The sequence below is a fragment of the Lissotriton helveticus genome, chromosome 3_1 (assembly GCF_964261635.1).
Source record: "Lissotriton helveticus chromosome 3_1, aLisHel1.1, whole genome shotgun sequence".
Lineage (NCBI taxonomy): Eukaryota > Metazoa > Chordata > Amphibia > Caudata > Salamandridae > Lissotriton > Lissotriton helveticus.
In genome coordinates, this window is record NC_136061.1 from 559,312,421 (window position 1) to 559,333,589 (window position 21,169).

Below are 21,169 nucleotides of genomic sequence, written 5' to 3' on the forward strand. Positions count from 1 at the left end.
AAAAAGCTTCATCTTTCATTGACATAAAACGTTGCTTTTCAGTCAAATTAAACAGGGCAAATAATGACTTATTCATGTAGTGCCATGGCACTTTTCCAGCTTTTAAGGTTTGCAAGGTCCATGCAAACTGCATAATAGAACGCAATTGATTTTGACCATGGTACAAAACAGACACCTCATCTTGCACAATATCAACAGATGACACAATATTATCTAACGTGTAAATGCAGGAAGAAAGCGTGTTAATGCTGTTATCTACAACTGCTAGCACTTTTTCTAAATTTGTTTGATCTATAGCTCTAATGCGGGAAGCCACCTCAATCTGGGACAGTTTCCAGACTTTGTTGTAAATAGCATATATCCATCTTTTAGATCTGCCGGAAGCCGGTCCTTTCACAAAATCATTCAGATCAACATCGTCCGTCAATTTAGATAAATGCATCTTAACTGACGACAAAGTGAAATGTTTGAGCCAACCCTGACATAATTTGCCCACAGAATAGGTAGTTACAGAATGGCCACTTTCAAAACGGGGATCCACCCTGTCCTGTGTGTAGCCTGGAGCGAAACCCAGAAAAGATGCTGGCAAGAATCAGCACTTCTGTGCCACAGCAACCAACCCTTAGGATCCAAACTGGATATGTTAAAGGAAGAATTCAGTAACAGAGTCTGTAATTCTCTGATGGAAAACTTGGTATTGTTATTCCAACTGGAATATTCTTCTAATTCAGGAAAAGAAGGAGCATTTAATTTGTTAGTAGTAGCCAATCCAAAGCAAGTTGTTTGTGAAATTGTAGAATTAAAAAACAACATATGTTTCGGGATGAGGCAAGCACGATGCAAAGCCCCAGTGCCTTGCACTTGCCAACTTTTAGAACCCCAAACAGATTTAAGATCAATAGTATTTTTCCACAGCTCGTAGCCTCCAACAGCCAATTGGTCCAAAAAGGACTTTGAATGCAATAATTTTGTGTGTGTAAGTCTAACCTTGGAAGTGGACTTTTCAGTCATTTTAACCTCTTGCATGCTGATGACGGCCCCCATCCGTCATGCTCTACGGCGCTCGTGTGCTGATGACGACTGGGGGGCCGTCATAAACCCGCCCACTCGAGTTTTTGCCGCACATTTGGGACATTTAAAACCTCAGTGGGCCCATAGATTTGAAACCTAATAGCATCCCACACAATCCCATCTAAGACGGGCCAAGCAGTGATATTAACAAAAGCCAGGTCCCTCTTCAATCTGTGTGATGAGGAATGGGGAGCCAATGTCCCATTAATATGGCGAATGCATGTTCTTTCTTCAACATAGTGTCCGTTGGCAAGGTGGAAAAAATACACCACAAATCCAATAGACATGAACAGGTAAATCGAAAAAAGCACCAACCAAATGTAGGTCCCAGGAGGAATCAAAAAATGATTTTTAAATAGTGTTGCAAGAACAGAAATCTTGGAAGGGGTCTTCGATGTGTGAGAGTCAGTGTCAAATGAAAATCTGGATTCTGTAGCCAAACAAGTTTGCAAATCAGGCATCGATAAGTCAGTGGGGTAAGTATATTCAGTCTCATCAAGTTGAGCACCAGGTAGTGAACTCAATAAAGGACTTAAAACTGCAGGCACCTCGAGGGCAACATCAGGCCTGGGGTTAGGAACCGGGGCCAAAGCAGAATTTCTCAAAATCGATGGACATGAGACTGCAGGAGTCATACTAAGAAGAATCGGCCACTCTGTGTAGTTTGACATTGTCAATGGAGATATACCTTTTTTCTTTACGATTTGGAAGTGGTGGTAAAATGACTGTTCTTGTGCCCTTCACGACAAGCACTGGAACTGGAGCTCGATATGAGGGACCAAATTCCTTCTTGTTTTCGATCTTCTCTCGAACCAGTTCTCCAACTTGGGGTAGCCAGCCAACTACCGGAATCTGCAACGCAGCCTCAGATGTGGAGGGCAAGTGTTCCTTTGCAAGACTGTCTCTCGTCTTTTGTAGATCCTGTAAAACATTGCAATGTTCATCTACGTCAAAGGAGGCAGCAACTGCTGCCTGGTCTAGACCATCAAGGTCCGGGACAAACCTCTTGATACCAAAGAGCATTTCGTATGGGGTCCGCCCACCCAGAGACCTTCTAGGGAGATAATTAAGGGCACGCTGCACGCTATTGAGATGGGCCAGCCAGTTCCTGTCAGTGCCTATAACCCTAGCTGTCAAAGACTGCTTTAAATCTCGGTTCATTCGTTCCACAACACTATTACCCTCAGGTCTGTATGGAGACGAAAACTTGACTTGGACCCCCAACGAAGTCATGGCATCCCTATACGCCTTAGAGGCGAAAGCAGGACCCTGATCCGAATGGAAGGTGCCACAGGCAAAAATCCGTACAAAGACGCGCAAGTCTCTTATGACGGTTCTTGAATCAGCGCTGCGGTGTGGCCACACCCACACAAGGCGTGTGCATGAATCAACTGCTACTAAGATGTACTTATACGCAGTATCAGAAGAAAAAGGACCGCAGTGATGTAAGTAAACACAACCAAGTGGTTTATTAGAAATGTACAACTGTGTCTGGGGCGGACGCGCAGCAGTCGAAGGTTTAATCTGCTGGCAAATGTCACATTGAAGGACATAATCCCGCGTCTGTTTGTGCAGTCTCCGCCAACAGAAACGTTGTTGTAACTGAGATACAGTAGCAGAAACGCCCGCATGCGCAACACCTTCATGGGCAGCTGTAATCAGTGTGGACCTGCGGTCCGCGTTGGGAATTAACCTTTCACCAACAACCGGTATTTTCACATAAGGAACTTTATCAGGACTTAAGTTGTATGAATACTTTGAAGGGAATCCCTTAGGATATTTACTTCCCTTCTCAGTCGCGGCTACAGCTGCCAAGATATCATCATCAATTTTACTTTTGTAATGTGTAACTGCTGCAACCAAATATGTCGATACTGCTGATTTTGCGGCCTTGTCGGCCAAAGAATTGCCAACAGCGGGAACTCCCACGCGCTGATGACCGAGAATGTGAATTACATACACGAGTGGCAACTGCTCTTTAAGCTCAGCCACTATGACCCAGATCATTTTATGTTTTATTGTGCTACCTTTGGAGTCATGAAAATCATTCTGAATCCAAAAGAACAGGTTTTTATTGTAAGACAGTAGTAAGAATCACTTACAACAAGAGTTGTCACACTAGGATCAGCGTATTCCAATGCAAGCATCAGAGCACGGAGCTTAGCCAATTGTGCGGTACAGTCCCCTAAAGTCTGCGTGTGCACGACTGTGGACTTGAATTCATCATTCACCATGGTACCTACCACAATGACACAAGCGGAAACGTATGCGTGCTTAGACCCATGCACAACTTGCGCTGAACCATCAGTGTAAATGATACAATGGAAATCCTCCAAAGGTCGCATAGTCAATGGGGCAGGATGAACAAATTCATACTGCAAAAACTCTTGTGACTGTAAGGAGGCATAAAAAATAAACGTGACATCCGGAGACGTCAAAGATGCTGCCCATTGTATCCGCCGTGGGTGCAAAGCTTTAGAATTTGGTACGCTGGCCTGCGTCACTGCCTCTAGTGCAGGATACGGGGTAACAACCAACATGCGTTTTCCCTGCAACAGTGCACGTTCCTTGAGAATCGCCATTTGCACTGCTGTCAACTTTTTCCACAGTGGAAAACCGCATTTCAGCCGAAGTGTACAAGTGTGACTTGTAAGCAGGTTGGTGTGGTTATCACGAGTCAGCAAGAATTTAGATTCTAGAAGGTCAGCCTGCAAAGATTGTAAAATGGCTGAATGTTCAGGCAGCCAGCATGATTTGATAAAAGTAGGTTGTATTAAAGCATACAAAGGCTTGATTCGCTGGGCATATTCGGGAATGTAAGTACGTCCGAAATTCAAAAATCCCAGCAAGGACGGTAATTTTTTCATAGTTGTAGGAGTGCGCAGCTGTGCGCATTTCTCCAAGAAGTGAGGAGCCAATCCTCGACCTTCATTGTTGAGCTCGTAGCCCAGGAACAACACTGTGTACTCTGCAATGTGAGACTTTGCAAAGTTGAATTTGTAACCGGAGTCCGCGAAGTTACAAATTATGCGGTCAACGCGACATAGATGCGCCCAAATGTCTTCGTCTGTGAGATAGATGTCATCCACATATGAACACGCATCTGGGTCAACTCTCTCCAAGAGAGAGACGATGCGGGCAGCAAACCCACCTGGACTATTGTTATAGCCCCTGGCCAGGCGTTTAAATTGGCGTTGCTTGCCGCCACAGGTAAAACTGGTCCATTGGGAACTTAGACCATCCAAATTATGGGCAAAAAAAGAGTTGGATATGTCAAGTGTGGTTTTAAACCTTTTTCACACAAGACCATCCACTAAAGCAGAGCCGTGGATATTTTGTACTGCACAAGTACGGCAATGCAAGTTTAAATACCGATAATCCAATACCAAACGGTACGAACCATCTGGCTTGGTCACAGTAAAAAGTAGGTTATTCATCGGTGACACGCAAGTTTCAATTACACCTTGATATTCCAATTGTTTAAGGATTTCTCCAACGGAAGTCTTAGCTTCACGTGGAATGGGATATATTGAGGTTGAGGTTGAGGCTGTGGCATAGACCGTAAGGGAATCTCGTGGTGTGGGGAAAATGTATCCCAACCACAGAGTGTATGGTACAGAGCCGGCGCAAGGGCTTTAGCCCACTCTTCTGCAAAATTCAGCGCATGCTCCTTCGAGACATTGTGCTCGAAACTAGGTAGGATCACCTCCTCCCCTCTCGGAGCTGCAAGAACAAAAGGTGGGGGCCAGTCAGCCTCCGCTAACAAAATGTCATAGGTAGTTGTAAGATTTTCCCAAAATACACATTTTATGGTACATTGTATGTCACATTCAATTAAAAGAACTATTTCATAAAGTCTATCGGGGGGCTACTCTGGTATCAGCCATCTCCACAACGACATATCGGTCAGTCGCTGTCTCCTTCAGTAGTGGACGCAGGGCCTCTCGCACTCTGTAATCTCCGCTGCGCTGTCCAACAACGTCAGCGCCCATGTCTGATTCCGAAGCTGCGTTCTCACTATCTGCTGCATATCTCGCTGTTAAAGCGGCAACTTTCTTTTTCTGAAACTGGGGTCTTTTCTGTGAAGAATCGTCCTGCTTGCCTTTTCCGTCTTTCGGGCGGGGCTGGGTGCGAGACTGCGGACCACCCTGACCTCTGCCGCCGCCTCCACCACCGGACGATGAGGCCGATGTGTCCTGTAAAGAACGAGGTGAGCGTTGATCAGGAACCTGAAATCTATCAGGCGACTTAATCGTAGTGCGGTCGCGCATATCAGAAACGCGCTGAGTAGACGGAGGCACAGGTGAAGGGGGACGGGACTCCTGTTTCTGTTGTTTCCCCTGTTTTTTATTTCTGTTCCAATTTTTCTTTGGAGCTGTGGGTTGAACGTCTGTTTCAGACTTCGCACCCTAGGTTTGCCCTTTAGCTTTAGCAGTAAAGGGCTTGACACCTAAACTATTGCGGCTAATGGTTTTATACGCAGCCGTGATAATTCTCGGTCTCTGTCTGGGTTTGTCGGCATCGGGGACATCGCGTAAGGCATTAGCCACTTGAAAGTTCACCGTATCTCCCTTTACATTAGAAAGGACGAGTCGGCTACTACATCAAACGTGCCAATGAGTCTCATTCCCAATTTAACCGCAGCCTTGGGTCCGTGTTCGTCTTGATGACCGTTTGAAGGACAGCCATTGACGGAGTGCCGAAGCACCTTGTGTACACTGCTGCAAAAATTCTCCCCCATGACTCAGTCACCGGCCTCTGGTACCAAGTCATTGGGTAAACTAATTGTAAGAATGCTGTGTTTTTCTATGGGAGCCGAATTAGGAAACACTGCTTCCAGCTTTTCAAACTTCTCGGCAAGCCAAAAAGGCATATCATCCTTATCTTGGGGACTCTTGCCCATAACTGCATTGACCATCACGGGACTTAGCTTCATTCCGCTCGGTCCAGCTGGAAGGGCCGCAACACCAGGGGCCCCGCCCTGGAAATTGCGGGTAATATATTGAACTAGGGCCCGAATAACACTAATAGAAGAGTTATACAGGATCCGTAATTCAGCAACGGCAACTTGCCCCGAACGAGGATGCGGGGTGAATCCAGCCAAAACCGGCCAAGAAGCACCTGGAATGGACAAAGGACCCAATCTAGCCGCTGTTAGTGCGTTGCCATGCAGAAATCGGAATCTCCTGTGTCCTATAAGGAACATATTCCGCGGGCACGGCTGAGTGAGTGTAAGTGTGAAAAACCTGCGTAGCCTCATCCACTGCAGGAAACGTTACCCAAAAGTAGAATATCTCAAACGGGTAAGCAACCTCAGCACTTATGACCAAAATCACTGCCATGCCCTCCAAACCAACATTATATGCTTGTAAATGATTGCGAACCGCAATGCGACTATGTTGCGGTATAACAATGTCGGCCATAGTGACACAGAGAAGAAAAAGGTACAATGTAAAACGTAGTAGCACATCTGGGTAGTAATTCAAAAGGAAACCGTTTGAAAAGATCCAAGCTTGAAAAGACCTATGTAACTATAGGTAGGTTTGTCCGACACTACCATTATCCGGAAACAATAGCGAAGGGGTTAAGGACTGAATGAAGTACTACTCAAGCGTCAGGTAATAAGACCACCAACTTTGGGCGCCATGTAGCAGGGATTCTGCTCATACACAGAACTGTGCATAGAGACTTGGAACCTCAGTGAATTAGGGTGTACCAAAACTCACCTTAGTAGCCAAAATCCCCTACCAGACTAGCAATCAGTATCTCTTTGGTTCTTCCATAACCCCAATGATTAGACAACCCAGAACATGGAACTTAGAATACCTCAGGCAATGTGGAACACATGAACACTCTTGCGTTATACTCTCATACCAGTCCAAAACGGGGAGTAAATGAAGACACGTGCAAGTTTGAAAAATATTTATTTCTAATGCCGTGTTCTCAGGCGCAGTATCTTGGCTAATACAAGCAGATATATTCTAAGCAACAAGATTATCAGCATAGTTACTATTCCATAAAATACAAATGTAGAAAGCATGTTAAAATGCTAAATGGAAATAGGCTAGATTACACCTAGATCTCACCCTCCCTTGCTAGTAGGTTATTTTATATCTACAGAAGGTCTCTTGGTATTACAAGGGCAGCCCCATACCTCTGGCCCTAGTAGAAATGGATCACATAATGTTCTACACAAGCTCTCTGCATGCAAATGTTCCCTAAGTGTGTGAGCATGCCTGCGCAGTGCATTATTAAACGCGCCAAAATCAGAGGTGGCCACAACTGCATATATGTTATGTCTAGAACGTGCGCTGATCAGACCGAACAACAACCACTGTGTTGAAATAACCTTGAAGGCCTGGGCACTCACTGTTCAGACAAAGCTTACCAAGCAAGGCTGCTACTATAAGAAAACATATTATTCTCGTGTGAAGCAAAACAGTCTCCTAGACTCTAAACATTTATAATAATGTGTGCCGTGTGCAAAGGCAGCAGAAAGGAAAAATGGCGTTTAAACTTCTAATAAGCTCATTCTAACTTAACATAGTGTAAATGCAAGGCTCATCCCCATGACAACAGGAGCGTTGTTGCTAAGCCGACTTCACTCCCAGTCACCAAGTCCATCACAGGCACAGCTCGCACCCAGGGGAAGGATGGGCGTGAGAGCAGAACCCTCCACTGTGATTGGAACACAAGCAGCAGTTGTGCTAGTAGGCCTCCTGGTAGTGTCGGGCAGATTAATGGTGTTATGGGGCCCAAGGGGAAGCCCACTGACCCACCAACGCCTCACAAGTCCCAGTACCTCCTACCTTGCTAGAGGGTCCCCGGTAGTAGGTAGTAGGTAGCTAGCACTTGCACTTGGGCGCAATCTCAGGAGTGCAGCTGTACCTCGGCGTTACTCCCGCCAAACAAGTACGACCCTTGGGCGGCGAGCCCACATCAGCGAGGCAGGGTCTCTGAGAGTCAGAGGTCAGTCTCTAGGCAGAAGGCACGGGCCCCAGCACCCCCACCCAGCAGGAGAGTCTGAGGTAGGAAGGACTGACTCAGCGTTGATGCTTGCTGTCAGACGCTATCTTAGCAGTGTGGGTCTCGTGCTGCGCTGGTCCCTCAGAACTTGCACGATCTTGCTGAAGCGAGCTCCTAGCAGCTGGGCAAGGTTTCCAGGAGCAGGAGAGTAGCTCACAGGAAAGAAATACGGGCCTGGGTTGTCTTATGCAATCAGATGGCAGAGGAGGTCATCTTAGCTGCTCCGGGCACACCCCTGAGGTCTTTGCATAGTTGTACGTGAATATGTATTTCCTTCTAGAAAAATCTTGAGATCACATTGTGGGCACAATGATAAATTATCATCAAACTTTTGTTTCCGCTCTTATGGCAAACTCACCTGCCATTCTTACTGGAGTGTCAATAAGTCTGACTAACAAACATCCGGCTAAGTCTAAAAAGCAGGAAAAGTGTGATCTTTCTCCGCCGTTCCTGCCGCGACCCCGCCCCCCCGCTTGCCGATTGGCCCACGCGCTCCCCGCCTCCCAGCTGACCCTCCCTGCTGGCTCCCTTCTTAAGGGGACCCAGACCACGATTCAGGAGCGACCACTGCGCCCTCCACGGCCTGGTCGCCCCCACGCTCCCCGCCTGCTCTGCCTGCCTACCTCTACCTGCTGCCTGCCAGACGCCGATCCGGCGCCCCAGCCGCCGCAGGGCTGCCCACCAAGGCAGCCGTTTTTTCCCGCCGTTCCTGCCGCGACCCCGCCCCCCCGCTTGCCGATTGGCCCATGCGCTCCCCGCCTCCCAGCTGACCCTCCCTGCCGGCTCCCTTCTTATGACGCCCCCAGAGCGTCCGCGCAGATTGTGCGCCGAAGGCGCGCCAAAGGTAAGCCCGTCTGCGCCCGTCCGCGCCTGGACCGCGCCCAGTGCCAGGACCCCTGGTCCCCACCGCCGGAAGCCGTCCCGACGGACCTACGATGCCACCGACCTCAACGCACTCAACACCGGGCTGCTACCGAGCCACTCCGAGACGCACCCACGGACCCTTCAGCTGCCACTCCTGCAAGTTCACCTGCAACCGGACCCACGCCACACCAGCACCCACCAAGCCGAACACCAGCAGCACCCACCTGAAGTGCATCCTGCTCAACACCCGCTCCGTCCACAGACACGCCGTCGAGCTATGGAACCTGCTCGACACCACAGACCCAGACGTCGCCTTCGTCACGGAAACCTGGATGAACGCCTCCTCAGCGCCCGACATCGCCATCCCAGAAGGCTACAAGATCATCCGGAGAGACCGCGTCAACCAGACAGGAGGAGGCATCGCCATCATCCACAGGAACACCATCCGCATCACGACCAACACCGACGACACCCTCGCACCCGCCGAACACCTGCACTTCCAGATCCACGCCAACCCCAAGACCACCCTCAGAGGCACCCTCATCTACAGACCCCCGGGACCACGCACACAATTCAGCGAGGACATCGCGGACTTCATCAGCCCACACGCCCTCCCCTCCGCCGACTACATCCTCCTCGGGGACCTCAACTTCCACCTGGAGAACAACAACGACCGCAACACCACCACCCTGCTGGACAACCTCGCCAACCTCGGACTCAAGCAACTGGTGACCACCCCCACCCACTACGCCGGACACACACTCGACCCGATCTTCTCTTCCAGCAAGGACATCGCCTTCAGCCACGCCACGGGACTCCACTGGACTGACCACAGCTGCGTCCACTTCAGCTTCAGAAGGACCACGCTCCACCATCACCAGCAACAGGCTCCCTGCAGAAGCTGGAACAAGATCACTACAGACCAGCTCGCTACTTCCCTGAGCAAGAACCCTCCCACCAGCACAACCAACCCCAGCCAAGCAGCCACCAACCTCACGAATTGGATCAGCGACTGCGCAGACGACCTCGCCCCGCTGAAGACCCCGCCGAGCAGACCCGGCAGCAAGAAAGCCCCATGGTTTAACGACTAACTCAAGAGCTCCAAGAAGAACTGCAGAGCACTTGAGAAAACCTGGCGCAGAGACCCAACACCGGACAACATGACTGCCCTCAAGCTCGCCACCCGAAAACACCACCAGCTGATCCACGCCACCAAGAAAACCGCATTCAAGGAACGACTGGACAACAACGCACACAACAGCAAGGAACTCTTCAACATCGTGAAAGAGCTCTCCAACCCCAACGCCGGAAACAACGACATCACCCCTTCGCAAGACCTCTGCAACTCCCTCGCCTCCTACTTCCACAACAAGATCGCGGACATACACAACAGCTTCAGCACTCAACCGACGCACGCCACAACCGAACCACCGCCCCCCACCACCACCCTCCGCGCCTGGACCCCGATCAGCTCCGAAGACACCATCCGCACGATGAACTCCATCCACTCCGGATCTCCGACAGACCCCTGCCCTCACCACGTCTTCAACAAGGCCGACGCTGTCATCGCACCCCACCTGCGGGACATCATCAACACCTCCTTCGACATCGCCACCTTCCCGGAGAGCTGGAAGCACGCCAAACTCAGCGCTCTACTCAAGAAACCATCAGCAGACCCAACCGACCTCAAGAACTACCGCCCCATCTCGCTGCTCCCGTTTCCGGCAAAAGTCATCGCGAAGACCGTCAACAAGCAACTGGCCGCCTTCCTCGAAACGAACGGCTCCCTCGACCTCTCGCAGTCTGGCTTCCGGGCCAACCACAGCACCGAGACCGCCCTGATCGATGACATCCGAGCCCTGCTTGACAACGGAGAAACAGCGGCCCTCATCCTCCTGGACCTCTCCGCGGCCTTCGACGCTGTCTGCCACCGTACCCTAGTACAGCGCCTCAGCAACGTCGGAATCCAGGAGAAGGCACTGGAGTGGATCACCTCCTTCCTCGCTGGAAGGACACAGAGAGTCCGCCTCCCCCCGTTCAGATCGGAGGCCACCGAAGTCATCTGCGGCGTTCCTCAAGGCTCCTCGCTCAGCCCAACACTCTTCAACGTATACATGAGCCCCCTCGCAGCCATCGCACGCCAGCACAACCTGAACATCATCTCCTACGCCGACGACACCCAGCTGATCCTCTCCCTCACTAACGACCCCGCCACCGCCAGAGCCAACCTGCACGAAGGGATGACAGACGTAGCCACATGGATGTCGAACAGCCGCCTGAAACTGAACTCGGACAAGACGGAAGTCCTCATCCTGGGATCCTCACCCTCCGCCTGGTGGCCCCCCGCCCTGGGCAGCGCACCCAAACCAACAGACCACGCACGCAACCTGGGCTTCATCCTGGACTCCTCCCTCTCCATTACCAGACAAGTCAACGCCGTCTCCTCGTCGTGCTTCAACATCCTGCGCATGCTACGTAAGATATTCCGATGGATCCCCACCGAGACCAGGAAGACGGTCACCCAGGCCCTCGTCACCAGCCGTCTGGACTATGGCAACTCCCTCTACGCCAGAACCACCGCCAAACTCCAGAAGAGACTCCAGCGGATCCAGAACACCTCAGCACGACTCATCCTGGACATCCCCCGCCGCAGCCACATCTCCGGACACCTGAGACCTGCACTGGCTCCCGGTCAACAAGAGAATCACCTTCCGGCTCCTCACCCACGCACACAAAGCCCTACACAACCAAGGACCAGGATACCTCAACAGCCGCCTCAACTTCTACGCTCCCAAACGCCAGCTTCGATCGACCAGCCACGCCCTCGCCGCCGTCCCCCGCATCCGAAGAGCCACCACAGGAGGAAGGTCCTTCTCCTACCTGGCCGCCAAGACTTGGAACTCCCTTCCTACCCACCTCCGCCTGACCCAGGACCACCTCGCCTTCAGGAAGCAGCTCAAGACCTGGCTGTTCGAGCAGTAGCGGACCCCCTTCCCCCCAGCGCCTTGAGACCCTCCGGGTGAGTAGTGCGCTATATAAATGCATTGATTGATTGATTGATTGATTGATTGATGAGGAGAACCTTTGCCGTTTATTGCTAGAGTGTAGTATCAATACTGTTTGTTAACCTGGTCTTGTGATGTCAGCTTTCTGTGTCCCTGAAGCCACTTTGGCTTTATTTTGCTAAGTGAAGTGTATCCTAGGTTACCCCTGAACAAATAGACAAGTTAACCATCCTCGATTCAGTGAAGAAACATATACCCTAACAGAAGTCTTACTAGGTATACTTTTTTGTACACCTACTTTTTCAACCTGGTGCTTGCTAATAGCTTTCACTGTTAATTTACTTATACCAATGCTTGTCATTCTTTCCAATATCAACCTAATAAAAAGGGATTTTTTTACAAATCTGTAAAGCCACTCTTATTGATCCAACACTACAGGAGCTTCACAGAGGAGTTTGTAATTCCTCCACCTGGGCTAATGGTGTGAGGAAAACACTAATAACAAAGCAAACCATTCAGAGATGTGTTTGCTAAGCCAGAGGCTCCATGTAATGTTCAGCAGTACTAGAGCCATCTGTTATGACCGCCTGTATTGTGATTATAATTTACCTCCGGTAATTACACACAATGGAAGGGAAATGGAAATAAGCAACATTCTCTTAAGGGAAAGGTAAACAAACCCACCATGTATGATGGAAGTCCACTTATTCAGGATTGCGGACATTTTCCAGTCCGTGAAGGTAGTCTCAATACAAGCTCGAAGGACTTTAATTGAAAAACTCCCTAATGTCTTTGTTTAATTGGGTGACTTCGCACTCTGGCGGTCTTCAGCATTGCCAAAGGTCTGTGGCTGCCACATTACCCCCTCGGCCCACCAACAATGCAGTACTTGCAGTCTCTATGTGGGTGTTGCCATCTCTGTTGGGTGTTTAGTGACTTTAGTTGTAGCTCAGACCCTTTAATTCTTATGTGCCATGAATTTAGCAGACATGCGCAAGGATCCAAACCCGTCTCGGAACCATGTGCACTCTCACATATGCAGCACCCTGAGCCACACTCTGCAGATCTTCAGGCAGACTCATCACTTCCTTCCGGGTGGAGAAGGTTCCTGAAATTCAAACTGTGGGGCATGTAATGGGCCGGCTCAAATTAAATGGCAAAAGATTTCTAGTACGGAAAAGATAGAGGTTGTGTAGTGATCTGTGCAACGAACAGTCGGCATCGACAGGAAAATTCTACTTGGAAGTAAAATAAGATGCAAAAGGGAGGTATTTGTCCGCAGTCTTGTTCTAATAAGTTGTGAACTACAGTGTATGTATGCCATTGAAACGTCTTCTCACACAGCCATGTTTCATGTATGGCCTGTCCCCCATGATACCTTTGGTAAAAATGTCTCTCTGCTTTCTTTCTTGTCTTTATCTGTTAAACATATATTTGAATATTTATTTTTGCACATACCAAATTATCGCTTAATTGTGTTTGGTTTTCTTTTGTACATTCACTAAGATGAAAATATATTTTCATTAAATCTCAGGTTTTCTGATGCTGTACAAGTACCCGTGATTGTATTGTGTATTGCATCTGCATTTGTATTGTACTTCATACCCAGCTGCTGTGCTGAAACTCATTGGTGGAAGAGTAGCACACTACACTGCATGGGAGTTCTTGCTTGAAAGAGTATTGCATTTCACTGTGGCTTATATGGAAAGTAATTTGGTGTTGTGAGAGATTAAGTAGACTAGTGGTTTTATCTGAACTTGGGTTGCGGTGCCTAAGCCTGTAATGGAGAGAAGTGGAGCGAGGAATAGAGCTAATTTATTTTACATTAATTTTATTGCTATGCTTTGTTGGAGAGGCCTATATATAGTGACCCAAGAGCAACTCCAAAGCAGTGTATGCAATACACTTCCTACAGGTAGCCAGGGTTAAAGAGCTCTATAGGGTCCATCGAGGAGGGGGAAAGTGGGCTACTCCATGGATACCCAGCTGATTACATGTTCTCAAGGATGATGCTTTATGGGGCTTGCCCAAGAGTGCAGAAGAGCACCAATTCCATTATTCACTGGTTGCAGGCAGCCATTTTAGATAAAGACTCAATACAGAAGTGTCAGAGTGGTAATCCATGAGCGTGTGCAAGATAAAAGCAGCCAAAGTAAATGGTCTTTAGAGACTACATTGTGGTGAATGGGCTGAGAAGGGGGGTTATCCGAAGACATACTTTGGCTACGTACAGCCAATACCCAAAGGCCATGGACTGGCATGCAGGTCCATACACAAATGAAACTAGCCAATTTGTGAAAAAAGTAGAAACACAAGCAGGCATATTATAAAATTTGATTGCTAGTGTAAGTGTTCTATACTGTTTACCGGCAGCCAGGGCTGGTGCTTTATATGGGTCTACTAATGAGGTTTGTGTATGCTGGAAAATCTGGCAAAGATTTGTGAATACTTACCAAACCGATGTTTCCAAAAACAAATATCTTACAATGGCAAGTGTAATTATGTTTATCTTTTTAAAAATATATTTATTTTGTTTCTCAAGGACCATGTTTGTGAACTTCTGAACACTATTGATGTTTGTCAAGTCTTCTTTGATATTGTAAGTATATATAGTAATAGTGTTTTTGCTTTACCTATCAAACCATTAATGTAAAAACAATGTGCCAATTTTAAGTTATATTCACAGATTGTATCACAAAATTAAGAAGCAACAATAGATAATACCACATTTTCTTGTTTGTAAACTAAAACCCCCTCAACCGAATTACTGTGCTATCATCTTGGTTTCTGTTTTGGAGAGTTGAGACAGTTCTAGCAACCTACAGTGGAACAAAACCTTGCACAATATGTGAGATATTCCAGTTTCTCAGAACATAAACGGCATAGCTGGTCCCCGCTCAGCAAGATTATACTTGTGGTAGGTAGTTAAGAGGCATTTGTCCCAGCCTAAATAGCAAAAACTGTCTCCATTCATCAGCTGCTCCTACAGTTCCAGATCGTGTCACCAATGTATGCCATACCAATATGAGAAGTTTACAAGGGCTTTAACATCAAGTGATTAAAATCGATGTCAGAGCTCTCATAATCACCTTTTAGGCATTGTTTCTATCTTAGATGTATAAAGCAGCCCCCTTTGCACTGCATCAAATGCAAACAGTTCCACACTTTCTGCGACATGTTTCTCACATTGGAAGTAGACCACTCTGATGCCAGTAAGATAGTTTCCTTAGTATTGATCATGGTATAGCCTTATAATCGCCTGTACAAGGCAACAATTCACCTAGTCAAACCCAAATCCTGTCCTCAGAGAGGTATTGATTTCTTGAGACATGGCTCTTCTCTGAGTAATGGTCCTTTACTAGGATCAAATATGTTTTTTTTCTTTTCAGATTTTATTTGATAGGTGACCACGGCGGTGTATGCTTAGACCATTGACAAAGCTGACAACTCCCCACATTTCATATGAATTTTATCAGATGTTGTGGAAGTGGCTGGTGGTAGCTTAACCTTCCAGAAAGGGGTCCAGTTATAGTTAACGTTTATTATTATGCACACATAACATTACTCTGCAGCTTGCTCCAGTTTTTCACCAGATGTCTATGGTTCTCAAAGGAGATTCTCTACCAACGACCATATTCTTGCTCTTTGATTGGTTGATTGAAGGTATCTAATTTCTGCAGTAGGCCGCCTTTGCCATAAAAACAGCAACAAAAAACTGGAGACTGTTGTTTGTATGACTCAGTTGGACTGTCGATTAATGTTAAGTCAGCCACACTGCCAGCATAGCATGGTAGGGTTATTATTGGTAAATCACAGTTGAGCAATAATCTATATAGTAAGGATGGTGCAATCTTTGCCGCTCTGTTTCAGTCTGCGAGATACTTGAACGTGTTTAGTTCATATGTTATTACCACCTCTGATTGCAACAACACCCATTTAAATTCTTACATCAATTGTATGCCATGGGTTTAATGATGAGATCAGATGTGGATTTAAAATTGGGTTACTAAGGTGCATGGGCTGCTTGTCTGCCCTTGCCTCTCCTACATGTTCAGAGCTCCCTGCACTGTTCAGACGAAGTGCTTTTGCTTCCCTTGTGCCTGGTCAATATAAATTGTCCCGTTGGTTGTTCGGTGTAGCAGTTCCCTTATCAGCGATATTACCATTTCTTTATCACCTTTAGCAATTGTTGTCTCTGTAAGTTTTCAGACTTCTCTAGTAGCAAATACTTTGTGTTACCATTTGTTTTACATTTCTGCCTTCAGCTATATACAACCCACTGTTAAATGATTGGGAAAGACTGAAGTCATTTTTAATTGCCCTCAGCTTAGCTATGATCATTGTGTGCTGGGATCTTAGATAACTGTCAAATCAAATTGTACAGGCTCTCCTTGACCTTTATGATGAATGAGCAGTACAATCTATGCTTTCTGTCGCATACATCTTGTATCAAATATATCAGACTAGTGTGTATTACATATGTCACATTGCTAGCTTTCAAAAGAGGGCTAGATAAAAAGCATCTCTTTCAAGTGATCTCTTAAATCTAAATTGTAACATCTAAACTGCTTAGCTTGGGCGTACTCCATCACCCATGCGTGTTGGAAGCACTTGTTAACATCAAGGGGCATACAGTAGAATTGGGTGCGTCTGTTCCTTGTCATAGATAGTCACTGTCAGCTTTCTAATGTTTTAAATTATGTTATAATCACGAAATGCTCACCTTTGTCAAATGTATTAACTAAGCGAGAAATAATTTTGCCTGTTGTCCCAGTGTAATGACTAGGGGCGACGCCTGGCAAATGGTCATTCGCATTCTGAAATTGGCTTTCAGGAGAGGTTGCAACAGAGGCTTCTCTCAGAGAATGATCTTTGGTTCTGTGAACAGAGGATCAGATATGCTATGTGTCATCATAGCATATCTGATCCTCTGCTGTTGCATAGCAGTCAACCAATGAATCTGGAGTTGGGAGACTCGTTATCCTTAGCATTAAAATCACATGCAAGAAAAGCACACACTTCAGGATGTTCACAAAGAATCTGACCACTCCAGCTCATCTTTCTGATTCACAATAACTATAGCATGGAGTAGGAATATGTTGGCTATAACTAGTTCGGGCCTTCTGGCTAGTTGTAAAACACTAGTGAGCGCATTTAAGATGAGAGCTAAAATGTTATTGGTGCGCTTTAGAATTTGGGGTTTGAGAGATCAGTTATCAGAGACTCCTATAATTACACTGCCTCTCAGTTAGCCTTTCTGGTTTTAGTTGGTATTAAAAAAAGCAAAGGATAGCCCGGTATAATATTAGTGTTCAGCCAGCCATCCTTATTCCTTGGAGTGCAAACATATGGTACTGTCTAGAGAACAGAACTGATGATAATTTTCTTTACTTGATTCCAAATGGGCTGTGTTCCAAGATAACATTTATAGCATTAGGAGTCTGGCCATGGGCAGTACTTCTGAGTGTGTATATTCAAATATTCATATAGAAAGTAGTGGAGTTTGAGAAAATTTGAACCTTTTTAAATAGATATCTTATGTGTGTTGTTTTCATTGGAAGCATTTAAAAGAAGAATTTAATAGGAGAAAATATTTGGTAAATTTGTTTAGGATATCATAGAATTGCTTACATGTTGCAGAAATAAAATAAGCATTATTATTTCTCCTTAAATGTTTCTTAGCTAAACCTTTCTGTTAATTTCCCATGTGAAATGCATCATCCACATTGGTAGAGCCAAATAATGTTTTTGTTTTGCCATAAACATCATTGCGTTATCCATGAGGATGATTCATTGCGTTATCCATGAGGATGATTCTATATGCTGGAGAGATGCAGTCTTAAAAACACTTTCTGATAGAGACTTCTAGCTGTAGATTCCTCACCTTTTGAATATTCTCTGGGCGTCAGACTGCATCCAGAAACATTTCCATAGCACCCCTGGGTGCCAGAAGGTGGCGCTGTGTGGCTCTGCATCGACACCATTACACTCCCGAAGTGACTTACGGAGCCAATATAGGCGCCAATCTTGTGCGCTAAGGTCTATTCTTTTCTTTCCGCTCCCCCAGACTAGAATCCGGAGCTTCTCTCGTCTCTCAGAGACCCTTGGTACAATTCTTTTTTTCTCACCACAAAGGATGTCACCCCTTAAGACAGCAGGTTTTAAACCCTTTAAGGGCTGTCTGTGACCGGTCCTCACCAGGTATGACTGTAGTGACTGGGGTTGGGCCATGACTCCAATACCTGCAGACTGCTAGTCAATGAACCCAAAGGCCATCTGGGAACATGAGGTGAAGGTTTATCGCCAGTCTCAAGAAGACGCAGCACCGAGGCCGTTCCAATTCCTGCTCCAATTCCAAAGCTTGAACCCAGTCCCACTCCCATTCCCAGAGTTGGCAGAGCCTCTCTAGAGGCCTGTTTTTGATGCACTCGAAGTCCTCTGGTAAGCATAAAAAAACACAATAAGTCAAAGTGGATTTCTGCCCCTTCGTGCCATTCCCACTCCCCTGACGAATCGCGTGGGCATGCCAACTGTCTCGCTCCCACTCTCGAAATTGCCCAATTCTGCAGCTGGTTCAGGCACAAGCAGAGTTTCGAGGACCTTCCCCCGTGCCGCCCAATTTGAAGATTTCTGTGCAGCTATGCTCCAGCTCTTCAGATCTCTACCTACTTCCTCTGGCACGCCTTTGGGCCCCACAGTGCCAAGAGGCCCTTCACCTAGACTACTGTCCGCTAGTGCGCCCTCTGCACTAGCTGGACCCTCTGAGGCACTTCACCCGTTGCTCCATTTACCACGCTGCTCCTTCTGACCAAATCCATGTCAGCCCCAGGTACTTTGATGCCATTGCGAACCTCACCTCCCGAGGAGGTGGCTCGGACGTCCTCGCTATGCCAGTCTGACTCCGACCGTCGCTGTGCCGGAATCTGAATGAGGCACCAGCTCCTGCACTTAAACATCCATGTGGCAAGCAACATTCATTGCATTCTCTCATCAGATCTGATTCTGACAATGACTATGACCAGGGTGATGAGTTCGCCAGCCCTTTGTCAAGTACAATTTGTTTGAGGACTTGCAGGAGGCTAGTGGTCTAGAAACCTCCCCAGAGACTGCCTTTTTCTCTTCCCCTTGCCCTGCCAGGTACTTGATGCCATTGCCAACCTCGCCTCCCGAGGAGGTGGCTTGGACGTCCTCGCTATGCCAGTCTGACTCCGACCATCGCTGTGCCGGAATCTGAATGAGGCACCAGCTCCTGCACTTAATCATCCATGTGGCAAGCAACATTCATTGCATTCTCTAATCAGATCTGATTCTGACAATGACTATGACCAGGGTGATGAGTTCGCCCTGCCCTGTGTCAAGTACAATTTGTTTGAGGACTTGCAGGAGGCTAGTGGTCTAGAAACCTCCCCAGAGACTGCCTTTTTCTCTTCCCCAGGCCCTGCCACGGACAATTCGTCCTCCTATGCTATGGTTATGCGTAGGTTAGCAGAAGTCCTTGGCCTACAGCTTCCCACCATGGAGTTGAAAGCTAACATGCTGACTCTGGTCTTGCAACCGTTCCAGGAAATGATGGATCCTCTCCATCCTTTCAATGAAGAACTCATTGAAACCCTCCGAGGGGCTTAGGCCAAGCGTTGGAATAGCTCCCCAGTCAACAGACAGATTGCCAGGCTCCATCTCCCTCCCCCAGGCAACCTGCCCTTTTTGATACAGCACCCTCTCCAGAGAACCCAACCTCCCCTTCCCACCCCGGCAACCCCTCCTGCCAAACCTCGTTAGTGTACCCTTACACGGCTACAGCCACCCGGAAGGAGGCAGATTCCACAGATTTTTCCTGGGTTGGCAAAGCATTATGTCAAACAGGTGGGTCCTTGGGTCCTACAGACTGTCCGCAAAGGTTCTTTCTTTCTTTAGTACCTGATAACCTTCCACTGTCCACCCATCGTCTGACTGAGGATCATCTCTCCCATTTTGTGGAAAAAAATTACAAGCCCTTTTGGTCAAAATGGTTTTCGAGAAGGTGGTTGCGCCAGAAGAAGGGCGTGGTTGGTATTCCTGCTAGTTTTTGGTGCTCAAGAAGGACGGAGATCTTCGGCTTATTCTAGAACTGTGCCCTCTCAACACCCTCCTCTGGAATGAGAAATTCAAAATGCTCGCCCAGGTCTTGTCTGCCCTCAACATCTGGATGATGGTGTTTGTCCTGCAGGACGCCTATTTCCTCATGCCTGTCCTGCCGGCCCATTGGTGCTATTTGGTGTGGTGGGACAGTAGCACTTTCAGTTCACTGTGTTCGCCTTTTGTCTCACCAGCACCCCTCAGGTGTTCATGAAAATGATGACGGTGGTGGCAGCACACCCTCGTAGGTTAAGCATGCGGCTGGGGAATATTCAAAAGGTGAAGACTCTGCAGCTGCATACAGTCTCTACCAGAAAGAGCATTATCGAACGTCGGTAACTTGTTTGTCTTGTGGCACAGTTTGTACCGCGGTGGCACCAGATGTGTAGTTGAGTTCTACTGTTCATCATGAGAAAGTGGGATTTGTATACAGCAAGAGGGGGGACGGAGGGCCTTTTTCCACTCAGCCAGGAGTGGGAAGGTCCAGCATAAGAAGGAGGCCCCAACGAACGTGTTCAATCGCAAGTTGACTGAACTTACAGCGAGAAACATGTTGACCCACACATTCTAACAAGGACACCACCACGCAAGACATAATCCTCGGGTGAGTGTCTTGTCCACTGTTTTAATGTCAAAGTATGTTTATTGAGTTTTAGAACAGAAAAAAAACAGGCATGGCATAGCAATGGACAATCAACAGGCAAGTTAGGCAAGCGAGACAGACAGACACGTCTTCTCTAATAAGCGTTAGGTGAACAGGATGAGCATGCCCAGATGGAAAGGTGGTGCCCGGAGGTCGAGAGAAGCCCCTAGTCGGGGCAACAAGGAAACAAGCCAGCCCTAAGAACCCGCCTCCCCCCCTAACACCCAACTCTAACGCCCCCCCACCCCACCAGTACGCCAGTCGTCCATAGTAATCGTGTGAGTTATAGCTAGTCTAAATGTATCAGGGTGCCTCTGGTCGCGTTCGGTCCACAATGCAGTCTGTGAGTCGTAGGATACGAAGGTACTTCGGGCAGGTGATTTCGTGGAATTCCCTGGAGAGCAACGTCAGGAGCGGCTGCCAAGTGGTGCGGAATGCGTCAGTG

At 47.6% G+C, this 21,169-nt stretch overlaps 1 protein-coding gene across 1 annotated transcript in view; it reads left to right on the top strand.

Moving 5' to 3' along the window:
* Positions 1-21,169, top strand: part of NCKAP1 (NCK associated protein 1) — a 577,107-nt gene that overhangs the window by 87,236 nt on the left and 468,702 nt on the right. The window contains exon 4 of the mRNA XM_078680487.1: positions 14,509-14,565. Within this exon, the coding sequence (XP_078536613.1) occupies positions 14,509-14,565 (57 nt within the window). The remainder of the gene's footprint in view (positions 1-14,508; positions 14,566-21,169) is intronic.